Genomic DNA, 17335 nt, shown 5'->3' on the forward strand with positions numbered 1-17335 from the left:
CCTCCTTACATCATGGTCTCTATCAGAGTCCTCCTTACATCATGGTCCCTATCAGAGTCCTCCTTACATCAAGATCCCTATCAGAGTCCTCCTTACATCATGGTCTCTATCAGAGTCCTCCTTACATCATGGTCTCTATCAGAGTCCTCCTTACATGAGGGTCTCTATCAGAGTCCTCCTTACATCATAGTCTCTAGTAGAGTTCTCCTTACATCAGAGTCCCTATTATACAAAGCTTTCAGCGGGACACAAGATGAGAACCCTGGGCGGTAACAATGGACCACACTACTACAATATTAGACTATGGAGCCATCACTGGGTGGAAAGAACAATCCATAGAGCAGACCCCGGTGGACTTGCCTTGGGTATGTTGGAGATGAGCCTGTCTCTGGGGACGGGCGATCCAGGATGGCTCAGCATGGTTCAGCTCTCCGGTCTCCCTGGAGTACAGATCGGTGCCGCCAGCCGTACAAACAAGCGGCGCTGGCTATGCCAGGGCACTCCACGGTAACCAAGGCAACGGCTAGCAAGCCATGGGCGTGGTTTCTGTGGCTTCGGAGGACCAACAGGGGGAGAGTCAAACGAGGTCTCGGGGCGGGGCCAACATATGCAGATGATGATGTAGACACTCGCCTCCATAATGGAAATGATATGGGGTCCAAATTACATTAATTATTGATTTTAGGGCTGGAGTCCAGACTTATCCACATACTGGCAATTCAGGGGCATATGAGGCGCGGAACTATTCCAACTACTTCCGTCTAGCAGCGTTACAGCAGCTCCGAACGTCTAACGCAAGTTACGTATTTGCTATTACTTCTAGGAACTACGTTAGCGTAGAGTGTGATTCCCAGCTACGTTGCGTGCGCTGTAGAGTAAGGTTGCCTGGCAACCGGGGCACGCTATCTGTGGCACTAGGTGAGGACAAGCAGCTGCTGCGGTGTGCTGTTCGGTGAGCATGTCTACCCCTGTCTGTCATCATTCCCAGCACACTCCATTTTTCTCCAGCATTAGTCATGTGGGCAGGGAAGGGTCAGATCCCCTGCTGTCCCTGGAACAGGTGTCCATTGGAGGTTACTCCTCACTACCACCTATAACAGTTCTTCCAGACTTTGGGTTCCCCTCACTTTCTGGGCAAGTTCACGCCTTAGAAATGCAGTCCGGATGGGTTCCAGATGCTTTTCTGCATGTGCAATTTGACGTGTTTTTGATGCAGTCCAGTGCACCCCCCCTCTCACTTACACCCCTTCCTGCCCAGGCCATTTTTCAGCTTTCAGCGCTGTCACGCTTTGAATGACAATTGCGCAGTCATGCAACACTAACCATGTGACAGTCTGAAGATCAGTGCCCTGATTACATACCTAGCTGTCCTCTGTGAGTAGATGCCGCTGATCGGCTCTCCTCTCCTCACACTCTGTCAGTGTGAGGCAAGGAGAGCCGATTACCGGCATCTCTGTGTTTACATGTGACCGGCTGTGATTGGTCACAGCCGATCACATGGTTAAAGAGCAGCAGCTCTTTACACAGATCGGGGTCGCGCCGTGTCCTAGCAACACAGCGTGACCGCGATCGCTGCGCTGAGGGCCCCCGGGGGCAAGGGAGAGCGGTCATATGACGTCCACCCAGAACGAGAGCCGCACCGCCCAGCCGTCATTTGACGGTGGGCGGCAAGTGGTTAAATAAGGACATGCGTGTTCCAGTGTGTTTAGGTGCGTTCTGGTGCGTTTTACAGCCTTCCGGTACAGTCCAGTGCAGGAAAAATGCAGCGTGTTCTACTTGTTTTCTTCTGGAACACCCTGGAACTGCAAGCCGTGGTGTGAAATATGCTATTGAAAATTATATAACCTGCTTTCCATGCGTTTTTGATGCATGTGGTGTGAACTTGCCCTAAATGTGTAAGGGTCATGCGTTTTTTTAGCACTGGAGGAACTGCAGTCACTGCTTGGGCACATAGAAAATAATATTTTTTTCACTAGAATGCAGGCCGGAGGTCGTGCAGTGAGCTGACACGGGTTATAAGCTTTCTCCTATCCAAAATTAATAAATAAAGCGTTACTTTAAATTCAGGTCCACTTAAAGGTCTTCATGTTTACTTTTAACTGAAGTGTAGGGTTAACTACACCCTAGAACCAGCCAAATGTTGAAGGGGAACTTTTTAAATAACAAAATGATAAAAAAAAAATGATGTTCCTTAACCACTGAGGGCTCTTTCACACGGAGCGGATCCGTATTGATCCGCCCCGTGTGTCCGTCTGCTCAGCGGGGATCATCCTTAAATACCCACTGATCTGTCGGCGGACAGGGCAGAGACCGCCCTGTCTTTCCTCTGCTCTCCCCTATGGGGAATCGGATGAATATGGACCGTGTGTCCGTATTCATCCGATCCGTTCCTCCAGACAGAAGAAAAATAGGGTTTTCTTCCGTCTGAAAAAGCGGATCTTTGCAGAGGCGGATCTTTGCGGACGTTAGCGGATGCTCAATCCGCTAACGTCTGCAATTCCATAGGGAAGCATTACAAGTCCGTAAACAGACTTGTAAAAAACGGACCGTTTGTCCGCCCGTGTGAAAGGGCCCTTAAGGACCGAAAGATTTTCCCCCATAATGACCAGGCCATTTTTTGCGATACGACACTGCGTCGTTTTAACGTGCGATATTGTACACAAACAAAATCAACGTCCTTTTTTTTTCCCACAAATAGAGCTTTCTTTTGGTGGTATTTGATCACCTCTGTGGTTTTTATTTTTTTTCCCCGCTATAAACAAAAAAAGAGCGACAATTTAAAAAAAAATAAAAAAAATCTTACTTTTTTCTGTAATAAATATCCCAAACAAATGTAAAAAAAACGAATTTCTTCATCAGATTAGGTCAATATGTATTTTTCTACATATTTTTGGTAAAAAAATCCCATGTATTGATTGGTTTGCGCAAAAGTTATCGCATCTACAAAATAGGGGATAGATTTATGGCATTTTTATTTATTTATTTTTTACTAGTAATGACGGCGATCAGTGATTTTTAGCGGGACTGCGACGTTGGACACCTTTTACCTTTTTTTGGGAACCTGTGACATTATTACAGTAATCAGTGCTAAAAATATGCACTGTTATTATACTAATAATTATTATTATACTAATGACACTGGCAGGGAAGGGGTTACCATCAAGGGCGATCAAGGGGTTAAATGTGTTCCCGTGTGTTTACTAATTGTATGGGAGACTGCAGAGGCGTGCGCAAGCGGTGTGCCAGGTTTGCCTGGGCATGCCCTAATCACTCACAAATTAATAAAAATAAAAAAACTACTGACACGTCTACTGCCCTACTAACACCGTCTATGTTTTAATACATTTTAAAATGTTTTTTTTTATTTTTATATTTATGTGTGTATATATTACACATACATTCATACATGCGCAAACAAGTGTTTGAGATTTGGGGCGCACACCCTAATGCAATAGGCTGTGCACATCTATGGGAGTCTGTGTGACTGGGGAAACACACAGATCATAGCATAGCAGAAAGACAGGACCTATGTGATCTGTGTGCCAACGTACAATGACAGCGATTCGCGGGAAGCAGCCACATTGCCGCAGTACAACTGCGGCTGCTGGTCCTTAACCAATTTAATATAGAACATACACTCCACATGAATTATTATGCTACCAAAACTAGTGTGTGCTGTTAATTGCATTGTTCCTGTTTCTTCTTACTGGAGGTCGCCATTTTGTTGAAGACCAGAACAGCCACTTCCTTACTGAAATCTCCCCCCTCTCTCAAAAACTATATGTTTCTGTAATTAAAAATATGTCCCCTCTTACATCAGGGCCGCCACTTTGTTGAAACACAGAACAACCACTTCCTTTCTGAAAAACCCCCCGTCTCAAAAACGATATGCCTCTTCCTATAATTCAAATATGTAAATTTCCAGCCTTTATTGAATGTCTTGGCTCAGCTAGAGATGAAGACTGACAGAAGCTTTAGTGGTGAAGTTCACAGGCTGCAAGCTGGTGAGGGGAAAAGGACTGAATATCAGGGACATAACACAACTAGGCTTGGTTCACCCTGCTGCAACTTGGGATCTGACTCTTGAGACTCCAAGTCGCTTGACATGTGAAATCCCATTTTAGTCAATGAGAGCGGTCTTAGGGCCTGATCCACAAAAGGGATACGCCGGCGTATATACTGATACGCCGGCGTATCTACTGATACGCCGTCGTATCCCTGTTTCTATCTATGGAACTGGTCCACAGAATCAGTTTCTTATAGATAGGCAGAAGATCCGACATGTGTAAGGGACTTACACTGTCGGATCTTAGGATGCAGTACCGCATCCGCCGCTGGGGGCATTTCTCGTCGAAATCCAGCGTCGGGTATGCAAATTAGCACTTACGGAGATCCACAAAGCTTTTACGCTTCGTTTTTTCTCTGTAAGTATTAGTTTGCCGTCGCAAAATTAGGGCTGCTTTTACAAAGTGTAAAGTTAGTACACCATGTAAAAGTAGACCCTTCTTTCCCGCGACGCTGTCAATTTTTTTTTTTATTTTTTTTTTTCCCGCCGCATCTCTTTTTTTTCCCGACGCAACTTTTTTTACCCGGTGCGATTCACAAAACTCGGCGTAACGTAAAACCGTGCAAAGCATGTCGGAAAAATAACGTCGGGAGCATGCGCAGTACGTCCGGCACGGGAGCGCGCCTAATTTAAATGGGACTCGCCCCATTAGATTAGGAACGCCTTGCGCCGGACGGATTTAAGTTACACCGCTCAAAATTTCTAGGTAAGTGCTTTGTGGATCGGGCACTTAGGTAGAGATTTTGCGGCGGTGTAACTTAAATGTCAAAAGTTAAGTTACGCCGGGTTTTTGTGGATCAGGTCCTTAATTAGCACTACTGAAATCGCTCCGACTTTAGAAAAGGTTCCTGGACTACTTCAAGATGACTTTAGTCTGACTTGTGCCCTTACTCTTTAATGGAAGTCGCCTCCAAGTAGGATCCTTATCTGTGATTTGGAATGGAATTAAGCCCTCCTATCCTTTACAGCCAAGGAAGCTGCTTCTGTTTAATCTGCAACTGCCACCGTGCTGCACATGTGATCAGCTATGACCCCAGCCACTTGATGATTGTTTTATAAATTTGGTTGAGGACACAAACAAATGTGACAGTTAACAATCCTGACATTCCAAGAATGTAACTGTTTTTTGAAACCAGTAAATCGATGGGTTTAGTTCCACTTTATGATTTACTGCTGTTCAGGGGCTCTGGGCTTTAGCAAAATGGCTGCCTCCAGCAAGAAGAAACAGGAACAATGCTGGAGGAAATTTACAGCACACGCTAATGTTGGTAATGTGGGAAATATGTGGGAAATAAGAACATTATTTTTTATCAAGTTGTTATTGGTAAAGTCCTGCTTTAACTCTTTTGTGTCTCCCAAACAGTGTTGCACGACCGCACAATTGTCATTCAAAGTGCAACAGCGATGAAAGCTAAAAATTGAGTAAGGTGTTTAACCACTTCAATACAGGGCACTTTCCCCCCTGTATTGAAGTGGTTAAACACCTTACTCAATTTTGATATCTGATGCTTTACTTCTGTGTTGCTGAATTTGTCTAGCCAAGTCCATCATACTCTAAACCAGAAATATATCAAATGATATGTATGACACATTAACTGACTTTCTATTGTTGTTCTCCTAGGACAAAGAAAAGTTCATAAGGATCCTGCATATCTGCGACATAAGAATGGCTGAAGCTAGGATATCAGCTTACCTACCACCCCACATTGATCCCACAAAAGCCCCCATTGCCTTTGGTGAGAGGGCTTTACCAAAATTAAATGAGGAACTGAAGAGCCCTGACCTAATTACCCGGCAGAGATCTCTCATGGCACTTTGTGACCTTGTGCATGATTCAGAGTACGTCTACCAGGCAGTACATTTAGGTAAGTCGGTCCTATCCTCACACTGTCAGGCTTTTCTGTTTAGAACAAAGAAAAAACGCCACGTGATCATTTATTTAAAGAAAACATCCATTAATCAGTTTACTGTCCGAAACTGGAAGACAGATTTTGTTCCGCTTCTGTGAGTCACTGCACTTTACCCATTGCTTGTCTTATAACACCAGTCTGGATGTTTTCAGTTTCCATTAGAAAAATGTCTTCCCATTCCACAAGGTGTCTCTAAAGCCTCGTACACACGACCAAGGAACTCGATGGGTGAAACACATCGTTTTCCTCGTCGAGTTCCTTGTTAGGCTGTCAAGGAACTCGACAAGACAAGTTTCTCCATTCCCGTCGAGCAAATAGAGAACATGCTCTCTTTTTGGCTCGACGAGATCCTCGACAGTTTCCTCGTCGAAACGACCGGTTTCCTCAGCGAAAAAAAATCCTTCTTGCTGGTTTTTGCCGAGAAACTCAGTCGTGTGTACGAGGCCTCATAGGCAATACATTCATGCATCATTTTCATTCATTCAGTGCTTCATTTTTATGACTTACATTCTGTTTTTTTTTTTTTTTACTAACTGTACTTACAATGCCTTGAAAAAGTATTCATACCCCTTGAAATGTTCCACATTTTGTCCTGTGACAACCAAAACGTAAATGTATTTTATTTGACAGCACAACACAAAGTGGGCCATAATTGTGAAGTGGAAGGAAAATTATAAATGGTTTTCAATTTTTTTTTACAAATAAATAAGTGAAAAGCGCGGCGTGCATTCGTATTCAGCCCCCCTGAGTCATTACTTTGTAGAACCACCTCGCGCTGCTTTTTTTTCTTCAGTATGTCTCTACCAGCTTTGTACATCTAGAGAGTGACATTTTTGCCCATTCTTCTTTGCAAAATAGCTCAAGCTCTGTCAGATTGGATGGAGAGCGTCTGTGAACAGCAATTTTCAATTCTTGCCACAGATTCTCAATTGGATTTAGGTCTGGACTTTGACTGGGCCATTCTAACACATGGCTATGATTTGATCTAAACCATTCTTTTGTAGCTCTGGCTGTATGTTTAGGGTCATTATCCTGCTGAAAGGTGAACCTCCACCCCAGTCTCAAATCTTTTGCAGACTCTGAAGCCTTGTACACACGACCGAGGAACTTGACGGGCAAAACACATCGTTTTCCTCGTCGAGTTCCTTGTTAGGCTGTCGAGGAACTCGACAAGGCAAGTTTCTCCATTCCCATCAAGGAAAAAGAAGACATGCTCTCTTTTTGGCTCGACGGGATCCTCGACAGTTTCCTTGTCGAAAAATGTACACACAACCGGTTTCCTCGGCAAAAAAAAAATCCCAGCAAGTTTCTTGCTGTTTTTTGCCGAGAAACTCGGTCGTGTGTACGAGGCCTAACAGGTTTTCATCTAAACTCTGACCAGCTTCCCTGTCCCTGCTGAAGAAAGTAATCCCCACAACATGATACTGCCACCACCATGTTTCACAGTGAGGATGGTGTTTTCAGAGTCATGTGCAGTGTTAGTTTTACGCCACAAAAAGTAAAATTTTGGTGTCATCCGAGCAGAGCACATATGTGAGCTGTGTCCCCCACATGGCTTCTCAGAAACTGAAAACGGGACTTCTTTTGGCTTTCTTTCTTTCAACAATGGCTTTCTTCTTGCCACTCTTCCATAAAGGCCAGATTTGTGGAGTGCAGGACTTAGGCCGCGTACACACGATCGGTCCATCGGATGAGAACGGTCCGAAGGACCGTTGTCATCGGTTAACCGATGAACCTGACTGATGGTCCGTCGCGCCTACACACCATCGGTTAAAAAAACGATTGTGTCAGAACGCGGTGAAGTAAAACACAACGACGTGCTGAAAAAAACGAAGTTCAATGCTTCCAAGCATGCGTCGACTTGATTCTGAGCATGCGCAGGTTTTTAACCGATGCTTTTGCATACTAAAGATCAGTTTTGACCTATCGGTTAGGCGTCCATTGGTTACATTTTAAAGCAAGTTCTCATTTTTTTGACCGAAGTTTAAAGAACCTATGGGGCCTACACACGATCGGTTTGGACTGATGAAAACGGTCCTTCAGACCGTTCTCCTCTGGCAATCCTATCATGTGTACGCGGCCTAATAGTTGTCCTGTGGACAGATTCCCCCTCCTGAGCTGTGGATCTCTGCAGCTCCTCCAGAGTTACCATGAGCCTCTTGGCTGCTTCTCTGATTAATGCTCTCTTTGCCCGGCCTGACGATTTAGGTGGACGGTCATGTCTTGGTAGGTTTTCAGTTGTGCCATACTCTTTCCATACTCTTTTCATACTCTTTCCATTTTCAGATGATGAATTGAACAGTGCTCCATGAGATGCTCAAAGCTTGGTATGTTTTTATAACCTAACCCTGCTTTAAACTTTTCCACAACTTTATCCCTGACCTGTCTTGTGTGTTCCTTGGCCTTCATGATGCTGTTTGTTTACTAAGGTTTTCTAACAAACCTCTGAGGGCTACACAGTACAGTTGTATTTATACTGAGATTAAATTACACACAGGTGGACTCTATTTACTAATTGGGTGACTTCTGAAGGCAACTAGTTCCACTAGATTTTAGTGAGAGCCGGTTCACACAGGGGCGGCACGACTTCGGGGGCGACTCGCAAGGCGTCCTGAAGACGACTTCAGAGGCGATTTGCAAAATGACTTCTGTATAGAAGTCAATGCAAGTCGCCCCGAGTCGGCCCCGAGTCGGCCCCGAAGTCGTACAAGAACCTTTTTCTAAGTCAGAGCGACTTGCGTCGCTCCTATTAGAATGGTTCTATTGACTAGAATGGGACGCGACTTGTCAGGCGGCTGAGTCGCCTGACGAGTCGCCCCAGTGTGAACCGGCTCTGAGGGGTATCAGAGTAAAGGGAGCTGAAAACAAATGCATGCCACACTTTACACATATTTATTTATAAAACATTTATAATTTTTATTCCAATTCGCAATTATTTGCCACTATAGGGGTTATTTACTAAAGGCAAAGCCACTTTGCACTACAAGTGCACTCAGTGAATTGTAGAAAAGCAGACCTAACCCAGTCCAGTTCACACCACAGGTCTTGTTCCTACCTTTTGCGTCACTTACAACTCTACTTCCTCCTCTTCTTTTCCTTTCTCTGTTGGGGTCCCCCAATGTTCTGTTCTTGGGCCTTTCCTATTTTCAATCTACACCTCCTCCCTGGGTCAGCTGATAGCCTTCCATTCGCTTCAAATACCACCTCTACGCTGACGACACTCAAATTTATTTCTCTACCCCTCAGCTCACTCTCCTCCTTTATCACTAATTTACTAACAGATTTATCAATCTAAATGTTACACCACTTCCTCAAACTCAGTCTATCCAAAACCAAACTTATAATTTTTCCTCCACCATGTGCACCTTCCCTTGATCTCCCTGTCAAATCGATGGCACAACTATCAGTCCATCCCCGCATGCCAAGGTGTAGTCCTGGACTGGCCGCCTCAACCTCCACAACAGCCCCAAAATACGCCCCTTTCTAACCAATGACACAACAAAGCTCTTAATTCACTCCCTGGTCATCTCTCGCTTCGACTACTGCAACTCCCTCCTCATTGGCATACCTCTACATAGGCTATCCCCCCTATAATCCATCATGAATGCTGCTGCCAGACTCCTCCACCTTACCAATCGTTCTGTGTCTGCTACTCCTCTCTATCAATCCCTCCACTGGCTTCCGCTTAGGCTGCTTTCACTTTGGGCAGTGGAGCCGCGGTGACGGTATAGCTGCGCTATTTGTAGCACCGCTATACCGTCGTATTTACCGCGATATTCGGGCGCTAGCGGTATTAACCCCCGCTAGCGGACAAAAAAAGGGTTAATACCGCCCGCAATGCGCCTCTGCAGATGCGCATTGCGGGCGGTATTACCGCGGTTTCCCATTGATTTCAATGAAAAGGCGCGGTACAGGAGCGGTAAACACCCCGCTCCTATACCGCTCCAAAGATGCGGAGCAGTCCTGCTACCGCACCGCTTCAGTGTGAAAGCCTTCAGGCTTTCACATTGAAGCCTGCAGGGCATGATTTTTTCATGCGGTATAGCAGCGCTATTTTTAGCGCTGTACCGCATGAAAAACGCCTCATTGTGAAAGGGGCCTAACTGAATGAATTAAATTCAAAATACTAACAACTTACAAAGCCATCCACAACTTGACTCCCAGCTATATCACTAACCTAGTCTCAAAATACCAACCTAATCGTTCTCTTCATTCCTCTAAAGACCTCCTGCTCTCTATCTCCCTTGTCACCTCCTCCCATGCTCGCCTCCAGGACTTTTCCAGAGCCTCTCCAGTCCTATGGGACTCCTTACCCCAGTCTGTCCGATTATCTCATACTCTGTTAGCTTTTAGGCGATCCCAAAAAACCCTCCTCTTCAGAGAATCTTAACCTACCCACAGCTAACAACTGCATTTTAATTTTCTCCATAAGTTCATCCACCACAGTTATTACCTTTTGTATCATTTGACCCTCCCTTTCAGATTGTAAGCTCTAACAAGCAGGGCCCTCTGATTCCTCCTGTATTGAATTGTATTGTAACTCTACTGTCTGCCCATATGTTGTAAAGCGACTCGCAAACTGTTAGCGCTATATAAATCGTGTATAATAATAATAATACCTGAATATTGTAGAAATTGTGCATGTTTAGGTTCAAAAATGTCATCTCCTACATAGAGACATCTTCAAGTGAAAATATTTTTTATCCCGTACTGATCTTAGCCCAGGCTGTAAGATTAAATGTCAGGGTATACACAGTGCCAACTCAGTGGAGACCAGGCAGCTAAAGTAAACGTGTTGCTTGACCTTAGGCTATTATATAGTTTGTGATGTAGAGGTAAGACGGGGGTGGCTAGATTTGTGTTTTGTGTTTTAATGGGGCATCTGTCCTGCATATTTAAAACCTTGAGCTTTCTATTTACAATCACAGGCTGTCTATCCCACCTGCAGGTTCTTATTATTTTTTTCTGGCAGCAGCGGCCTACTGAGATGCCTACAGGTAAAAATCTAGTGCTGGCCTACCCACACCTGTGCAATAACTTCTTAAAGACTTTTAAAGGAATGAGCAATGACCTATTCAAGTCTATGGGCTAGATTCATAAAGCCCGCCGTAAGTTTGTGCGGGCGTAACTTAGTGAGGCTGGGGCTGGATTCACAAAGAATCTGCGCCCTAAGTTACGGCGGCGTAGCGTACATCTAGCGTACATCTGCCGGCATAAGCGCGCCGAATTCAAATTCTGAAGAGGTAGGCATGTTTTATCTAAATAAAACATGACCCCACGTAAATGACGTCTCTAACGAACAGCGCATGCGTGAAAGAATCCCAGTGCGCATGCTCGAAATTACGCCGCAAATCGTCAATGCTTTAGACGTGAACGTAATTTACGCAAAGCCCTATTCGCGAACGACTGACGTAAACAACGCAAAATTCGACTCTGGCCCGACGTCCATACTTAACATTGGTTGCTCCTCATATAGCAGGAGCAACGTTATGCCGGAAAAAGCCTTCAAAAAAATTCCACGGGCGCACGTACGTTTCTGAATCGGCGTATCCAGCTCATTTGCATATTCTACGCTGAAATTGTCGGAAGCGCCACCTAGCGGCCAGCGTAAATATGCAACTAAGATACGACGGCGTAAGAGACTTACGCCAGTCGGATCTTAGCCTAATTTCGGCGTATCTTGCTTTCTGAATACAGAAAGAAGATACGCCGGCGCAGCTTTGAATTTACATGGCGTATCAATAGATACGCCGGCGTAAATTCATGCTGAATCTAGCCCTATAAGTGTGCAGGCACAGGAGACCTGGCATTTGATTTTTAAAGGCTGGGATATAGACAGTGTATTAGGGTGCCCCCTTTGGAGCACCAACGGGAGGGATGTCTGAGCTTAGTTTATTTAAATCCTGGGAGGAAGGCTTGGTTTTCTTTAGGTAAATACTTCACTTGTCCTTTAATGAACTTCCTTATTATTCCATCATAAGTCAAGTAGTATGGCTGGATTCCACAACAGGTGCTCCATGTGAAATTTGACTCTCAGATAGCTAGAGGCGCCTACTTCATCAAACCAGTGAAATAACGTCCTGTCTGGCTTCTATCACACTTTAAAGATCTGGAGTATTTAAAGCGGAACTTTGCCCATAACAACTTAAAGCGGAGTTCCAGATACATTTTACACTTCCCATCCTACATTACTCTTTTACATGCTAATAAGGATTTTTTTTTTTTTTTGTTCCTTTACCTTATTTATTCTGCCAAATTTCCTCTCGTCCTCCTTATTGCACCACGGCCACCTACGTAATTTTCTGCTTTGCATTGGCTCTTGGGAGATGAGTGTCATCAATCCCAGGAGTCAATGCGCAGTGCTGACTCCTAGCAAACATCAAGGTTTTTCCAAACAGGAAATTACACGATGCAAGGCAGCGCTATGCGCCATTTTTTTAAATGTTTTTGCCATAGTTACCCTAGTGTCAGAGTGTTTGGCGGTGTCAGAGGTGGCTGGAGATTTAGTATTCTTTTTAAATCGCAGGCAGGAAGCATCACATCTCATTTTACAGAGCACCGGAAGATAGCACATAGTGTAAGATGGAATTTTAAATGAGTTCTGTCAAAGGGGCATTTCATTTCTGTGGGACTCGCTTGCGATGCACTGCGCATGTGTGAGAATGGGAGGTGTATGCTAGGTAGCCTGCATGCACGGATTTCCGGAAGAACAACAGTGCGGCTTCAGATGCCAAGACTGAATATGGCCACGCTGTAATGTAGAGTAATAAAGTAAGTAAAACATGCTGCACAAACTAAACAAGGGGCAGTTCACAGGATAACATAGTGGAAATACACGAGCCACAACTATACTAGGGGTGTTTTTAATAAAAAAAATAAAAAATTGTCCAAAACTCCTCTTTAACCACTTAAGGACCGCCTCCTGCACATAAACATTGACAGAATGGCACAGCTGGGCACAGGCACGTACTGGTACGTCGCCTTTAACCCCCCTGACGGTAAACCCGAGCGTGACTCGGGGTTGGTTTTACATGTTAGGATCGGCAAACCCGAGTCACGCTCGGGCTGGACGGGCTTACCTTTCGCTGGATCCACAGGCTTGGTTTACTTACCTTGTCCCTGGATCCAGCAATGCCACCCGCTGTGTGAGCGAGCGGGACCTCCTCGCTCGATTCACAGTCCCCGTGTGACGCCGATCTGCGTTCCCTGCGACGTTACGACGCACGGGGACGGAGAACAGCGCCAAATTCAAAAAAGTAAACAAACACATTACATACAGTATACTGTAATCTTATAGATTACAGTACTGTATGTAAAAAATACACACCCCCTTGTCCCTAGTGGTCTGCCCAGTGTCCTACATGTACTTTTATATAATAAAAACTGTTCTTTCTGCCTAAAAACTGTAGATTGTCCAAAAGTGTACCTTTATGTCAAAAATGGTTTTAGATCAGCTAGAAAACAGCGATAATAAATTATAATCACTTGCAGAAATGTGCGATAGCGATTTGCGGGGAAATTCGTCATAAAAAAAATAAAATAATGACAGCGACAATTCTGCAACTGCAAATTTCAGTGATTTTGAGTTGATTACATTATTGAATAATTTTTATTATAATTATATTATTATTTGTTATAATTATTTATAATTATTTATTATATTATAATTTATAATTTTGTTTTAAAAAAAAAATCATACCCGGGATGCCTACAAGACTCTTGCTTGGTTAGATTTAAGTGAGTTATTTCTAAAAATTACAGGCCTACAGTATAAAACGCCAATTTCCTTGCAAAATAAATGTACCGCTTTTGGTACGTAATTCCAGACAGAATCATACCGCCAGGGAGGTTAAGAGCACAGCCGTGGGTCACAATCGCGCGCCGCCGGTGTCCCACGATCCGTCACAGGAGCTGAAGAACAGAGAGAGGTGTGTGTAAACACACCTTCCCCGTTCTTCACAGTGGCAGTGTCATTGATCGTCTGCTCCCTGATATAGGGAAAGACGATCAATGACGTCACATGTCCAGCCCCGCCCCCTACAGTTAGAAACACATATGAGGTCACACTTAACCCCTACAGTGCCCCCTAGTGGTTAACTCCTAAACTGCAATTGTCATTTTCACAGTAATCAATGCATTTTTATAGCACTTTTTGCTGTGAAAATGACAATGGTCCCAAAAATTTGTCAAAATTGTCCGATGTCTCCGCCATAATGTCGCAGTCATGAAGAAAATCGCTGATCGCCGCCATTAGTAGTAAAAAAAAAAATATTAATAAAATAATAATAAAACTATCCCCTATTTTGTAAACGCTATAAATTTTGCGCAAACCAATCGATAAACGCTTATTGCGATTTTTTTTTTACCAAAAATAGGTAGAAGAATAAGTATCGACCTAAACTGATGAAAAAAATATGTTTTTTTTTTAGATCTTTTTTGGGGATATTTATTATAGCAAAAAGTAAAAAATATTGCATTTTTTTCAAAATTGTCGCTCTATTTCTGTTTAACCACTTCCCGACCGCCGCATGTATATGTACGTCCACAGAATGGCACGTACAGGCCAAACTGCAGCTGTCATTTTCACAATAAACAATGCAATTTAAATGCTTTTTTTGCTGTGAAAACGACAATGGTCCCAAAAATGTGTCAAAATTGTCCGAAGTGTCCGCCATTATTTCACAGTCACGAAAAAAATCGCTGATCGCCGCCATTAGTAGTAAAAAAAAAATAATTAATAAAAATGCAATAAAACTATCCCCTATTTTGTAAACGCTATACATTTTGCGCAAACCAATCGATAAACGCTTATTGCGATTTTTTTTACTAAAAATAGGTCGAAGAATACGTATCGGCCTAAACTGAGGGAACATTTTTTTTTATATATGTTTTTGGGGGATATTTATTATAACAAAAAGTAAAAAATATTGAATTTTTTTCAAAATTGTCGCTTTATTTTTGTTTATAGCGCAAAAAATAATAACCGCAGAGGTGATCAAATACCACCAAAAGAAAGCTCTATTTGTGGGGAAAAAAGGACGCCAATTTTGTTTGGGAGCCACGTCGCACGACCGCGCAATTGTCTGTTAAAGTGACGCAGTGCCGAATCGCAAAACCTGGCCTGGGCATTTAGCTGCCTAAAGGTCCGGGGCTTAAGTGGTTAAAGCGCAAAAAATAAAAACCGCAGAGGTGATCAAATACCACCAAAAGAAAGCTCTATTTGTGGGGAAAAAAGGATGCCAATTTTGTTTGGGAGCCACGTCGCACGACCGCGCAATTGTCAGTTAAAGCGACGCAGTGCGGAATCGCAAAAAGGGGCAAGGTCCTTAACCTGCATATTGGTCCGGGTCTTAAGTGGTTAATAACAAATAATATTCTTTGGGAAGGAACATACATTCCATGTTAATGTCAGAAACCATGAATCAGACCGAGACAGAAGTACAGTTAAATCACACTTGTTTAATAATAAAAGTAAATAGAACAAACGTAGTCAAAACATAGCCAAAGTTCAGTAACCGGAACGGATAGTCAGACAAGCCAGAAAGTCAGGAAGCCAGGAATCAGCATAGTAGAACAGCAAGCAGGATCTGGAGCCAGAAGGAACATCTTCAAGCAAGTCTTTAAAGGGGTTGTAAAGGAATTTTTTTTCCCCCTAAATAGCTTCCTTTACCTTAGTAATTTTGCTTTTAAATGTCCTTATTTCTTCTGAGAAATGCTCACTTCCTGTTCTTCTGTTTGTAACTCAACACCGTAATGTGAGGCTTTCTCCCTGATGTGGAGAAAGCCTCTTGAGGGGGGAGGGGGCGAGCAGGCAAGTCAGGACACTTTCTACTTTGCAGATAGAGAAAGGAGCTGTGTGTTAGTGGACATCCTGACACTCCTGCTCGCCCCCTCCCCCCTCAAGAGGCTTTCTCCACACCAGGAAGAAAGCCTTGCATTACGGTGTTGAGTTACAGACAGAAGAACAGGAAGTGAGCATTTCTCAGAAGAAATAAGGACATTTAAAAGCAAAATCGAAGGATGAGGTAAGTGAAGGAGGACTGTACTAAGGTAAAGGAAGCTATTTAGGGAAAAAAAAGAAACGCAGGAGAAAGTCTCTGTGATGTTGACCAGGCAAGGGCAGAGATCATCTGGGCTGGACGCCTTAAGTAAGCAGGACTGACGAGCAGGAAATCATCAACAGGTGAGTCACTGTGGAGAGATAGGAGCTGGCAATTAACCGACAGCTGAGGCTGTGTACACACGGTCGGTCCATCCGATGAGAACGGTCCGAAGGACCATTCTCATCGGTTAACCGATGAAGCTGACTGATGGTCTGATGTGCCTACACACCATCAGTTAAAAAAACGATCGAGTCCAACGCGGTGACGTAAAACACAACAACGTGCAGAGAAAAATGAAGTTCAATGCTTCTAAGCATGCGTCGACTTGATTCTGAGCATGCGTGGGTTTTTAACCGAAGCTTTTGCATACTAACCATCGGTTTTGACCTATCAGCGTCCATCGGTTCAATTTTAAAGCAAGTTCTAAAATTTTTGACTGATAACTGACCTGGACCGATGAAAAGGTCCTTCAGTCCGTTTTCATCGGTTTGGACCGACCGTGTGTACGCGGCCTGAGCGGCCAGCTCAGAGAAGGAAGGGCTGAGCCCAGTCCTGACAGTTAATATCTTTACTACCAAAATTAGTGTGTGCTGTAAACTGCCTCCAGCATTTTTCCTGTTTTGCTGGAGACTGCCATTTTGTTGAAGCCTGGAGACCCTGAGGAGCAGTAAATCTTTAGGCTGTCAGGAGATCGGCCTCTACATTTTCGGCACAGTAACGAAAAACTGAGATCAAACGGAGAGCAACTGAGCATGTACATATCAGGGTAAGACAGTGTATTTCTGGATTTGAATCAGTATAGGCACTTATTTCTAATGTTTTACATAGCTATACCTGCAAAAGGGGCCAGCCTAAAGTGATCCAGCAGGACTTAATTTTCTGACTAAAGTTCTACTTTAATTCAGAAAAAAAATGTGCTGACAATATTGTTTAACTACTTGAGCCCCGTGCCATAGTCAAAAGACGGCCTCAAGGTGGCTCTATAAATCCGGGAGGACATCTTCTGACGTCCTCGCGTCCTCCGGCCACTGGGGGGCGCGCGCCGCACCCAGCGCGTCCCGAGATGCCGATGCGCGTGCCTGGTGGCCGCGATGACCGTAAGGTACCCGCGATCGGCAATGACAGAGCAGGGACGTGGAGCTCTGTGTGTAAACACAGAGCTCCACGTCCTGTCAGGGAGAGGAGACAGATGCTGTGTCCCTTGTCACCTCCCCCAGTCAGTCCCCCTCCACACACAGTTAGAACACACCCAGGAT

At 44.1% G+C, this 17335-nt stretch overlaps 2 protein-coding genes across 4 annotated transcripts in view; one reads left to right on the forward strand and one right to left on the reverse strand.

The window, feature by feature from the left end:
* The window catches only part of RAB36 (RAB36, member RAS oncogene family), a 36077-nt gene extending 35513 nt beyond the window's left edge, over window positions 1–564 (reverse strand). The window contains exon 1 of the mRNA XM_040349629.1: window positions 361–564. Coding sequence (XP_040205563.1) covers window positions 361–420 — 60 coding nt within the window. The 5' untranslated portion in view covers window positions 421–564. The remainder of the gene's footprint in view (window positions 1–360) is intronic.
* The window catches only part of RSPH14 (radial spoke head 14 homolog), a 336392-nt gene that overhangs the window by 21981 nt on the left and 297076 nt on the right, over window positions 1–17335 (forward strand). The window contains exons 1-2 of one of the 3 annotated variants that reach the window (XM_040349598.1): window positions 808–952; window positions 5688–5931. In XM_040349598.1, the coding sequence (XP_040205532.1) occupies window positions 5733–5931 (199 nt within the window). In that variant the 5' untranslated portion in view covers window positions 808–952; window positions 5688–5732. Of the gene's footprint in view, window positions 1–807; window positions 953–5687; window positions 5932–17335 lie in introns of those variants that run through there. The other 2 variants (XM_040349615.1, XM_040349605.1) reach the window with 2 other exon arrangements.

This window comes from Rana temporaria, chromosome 1 (assembly GCF_905171775.1).
Source record: "Rana temporaria chromosome 1, aRanTem1.1, whole genome shotgun sequence".
Taxonomy (NCBI): domain Eukaryota; kingdom Metazoa; phylum Chordata; class Amphibia; order Anura; family Ranidae; genus Rana; species Rana temporaria.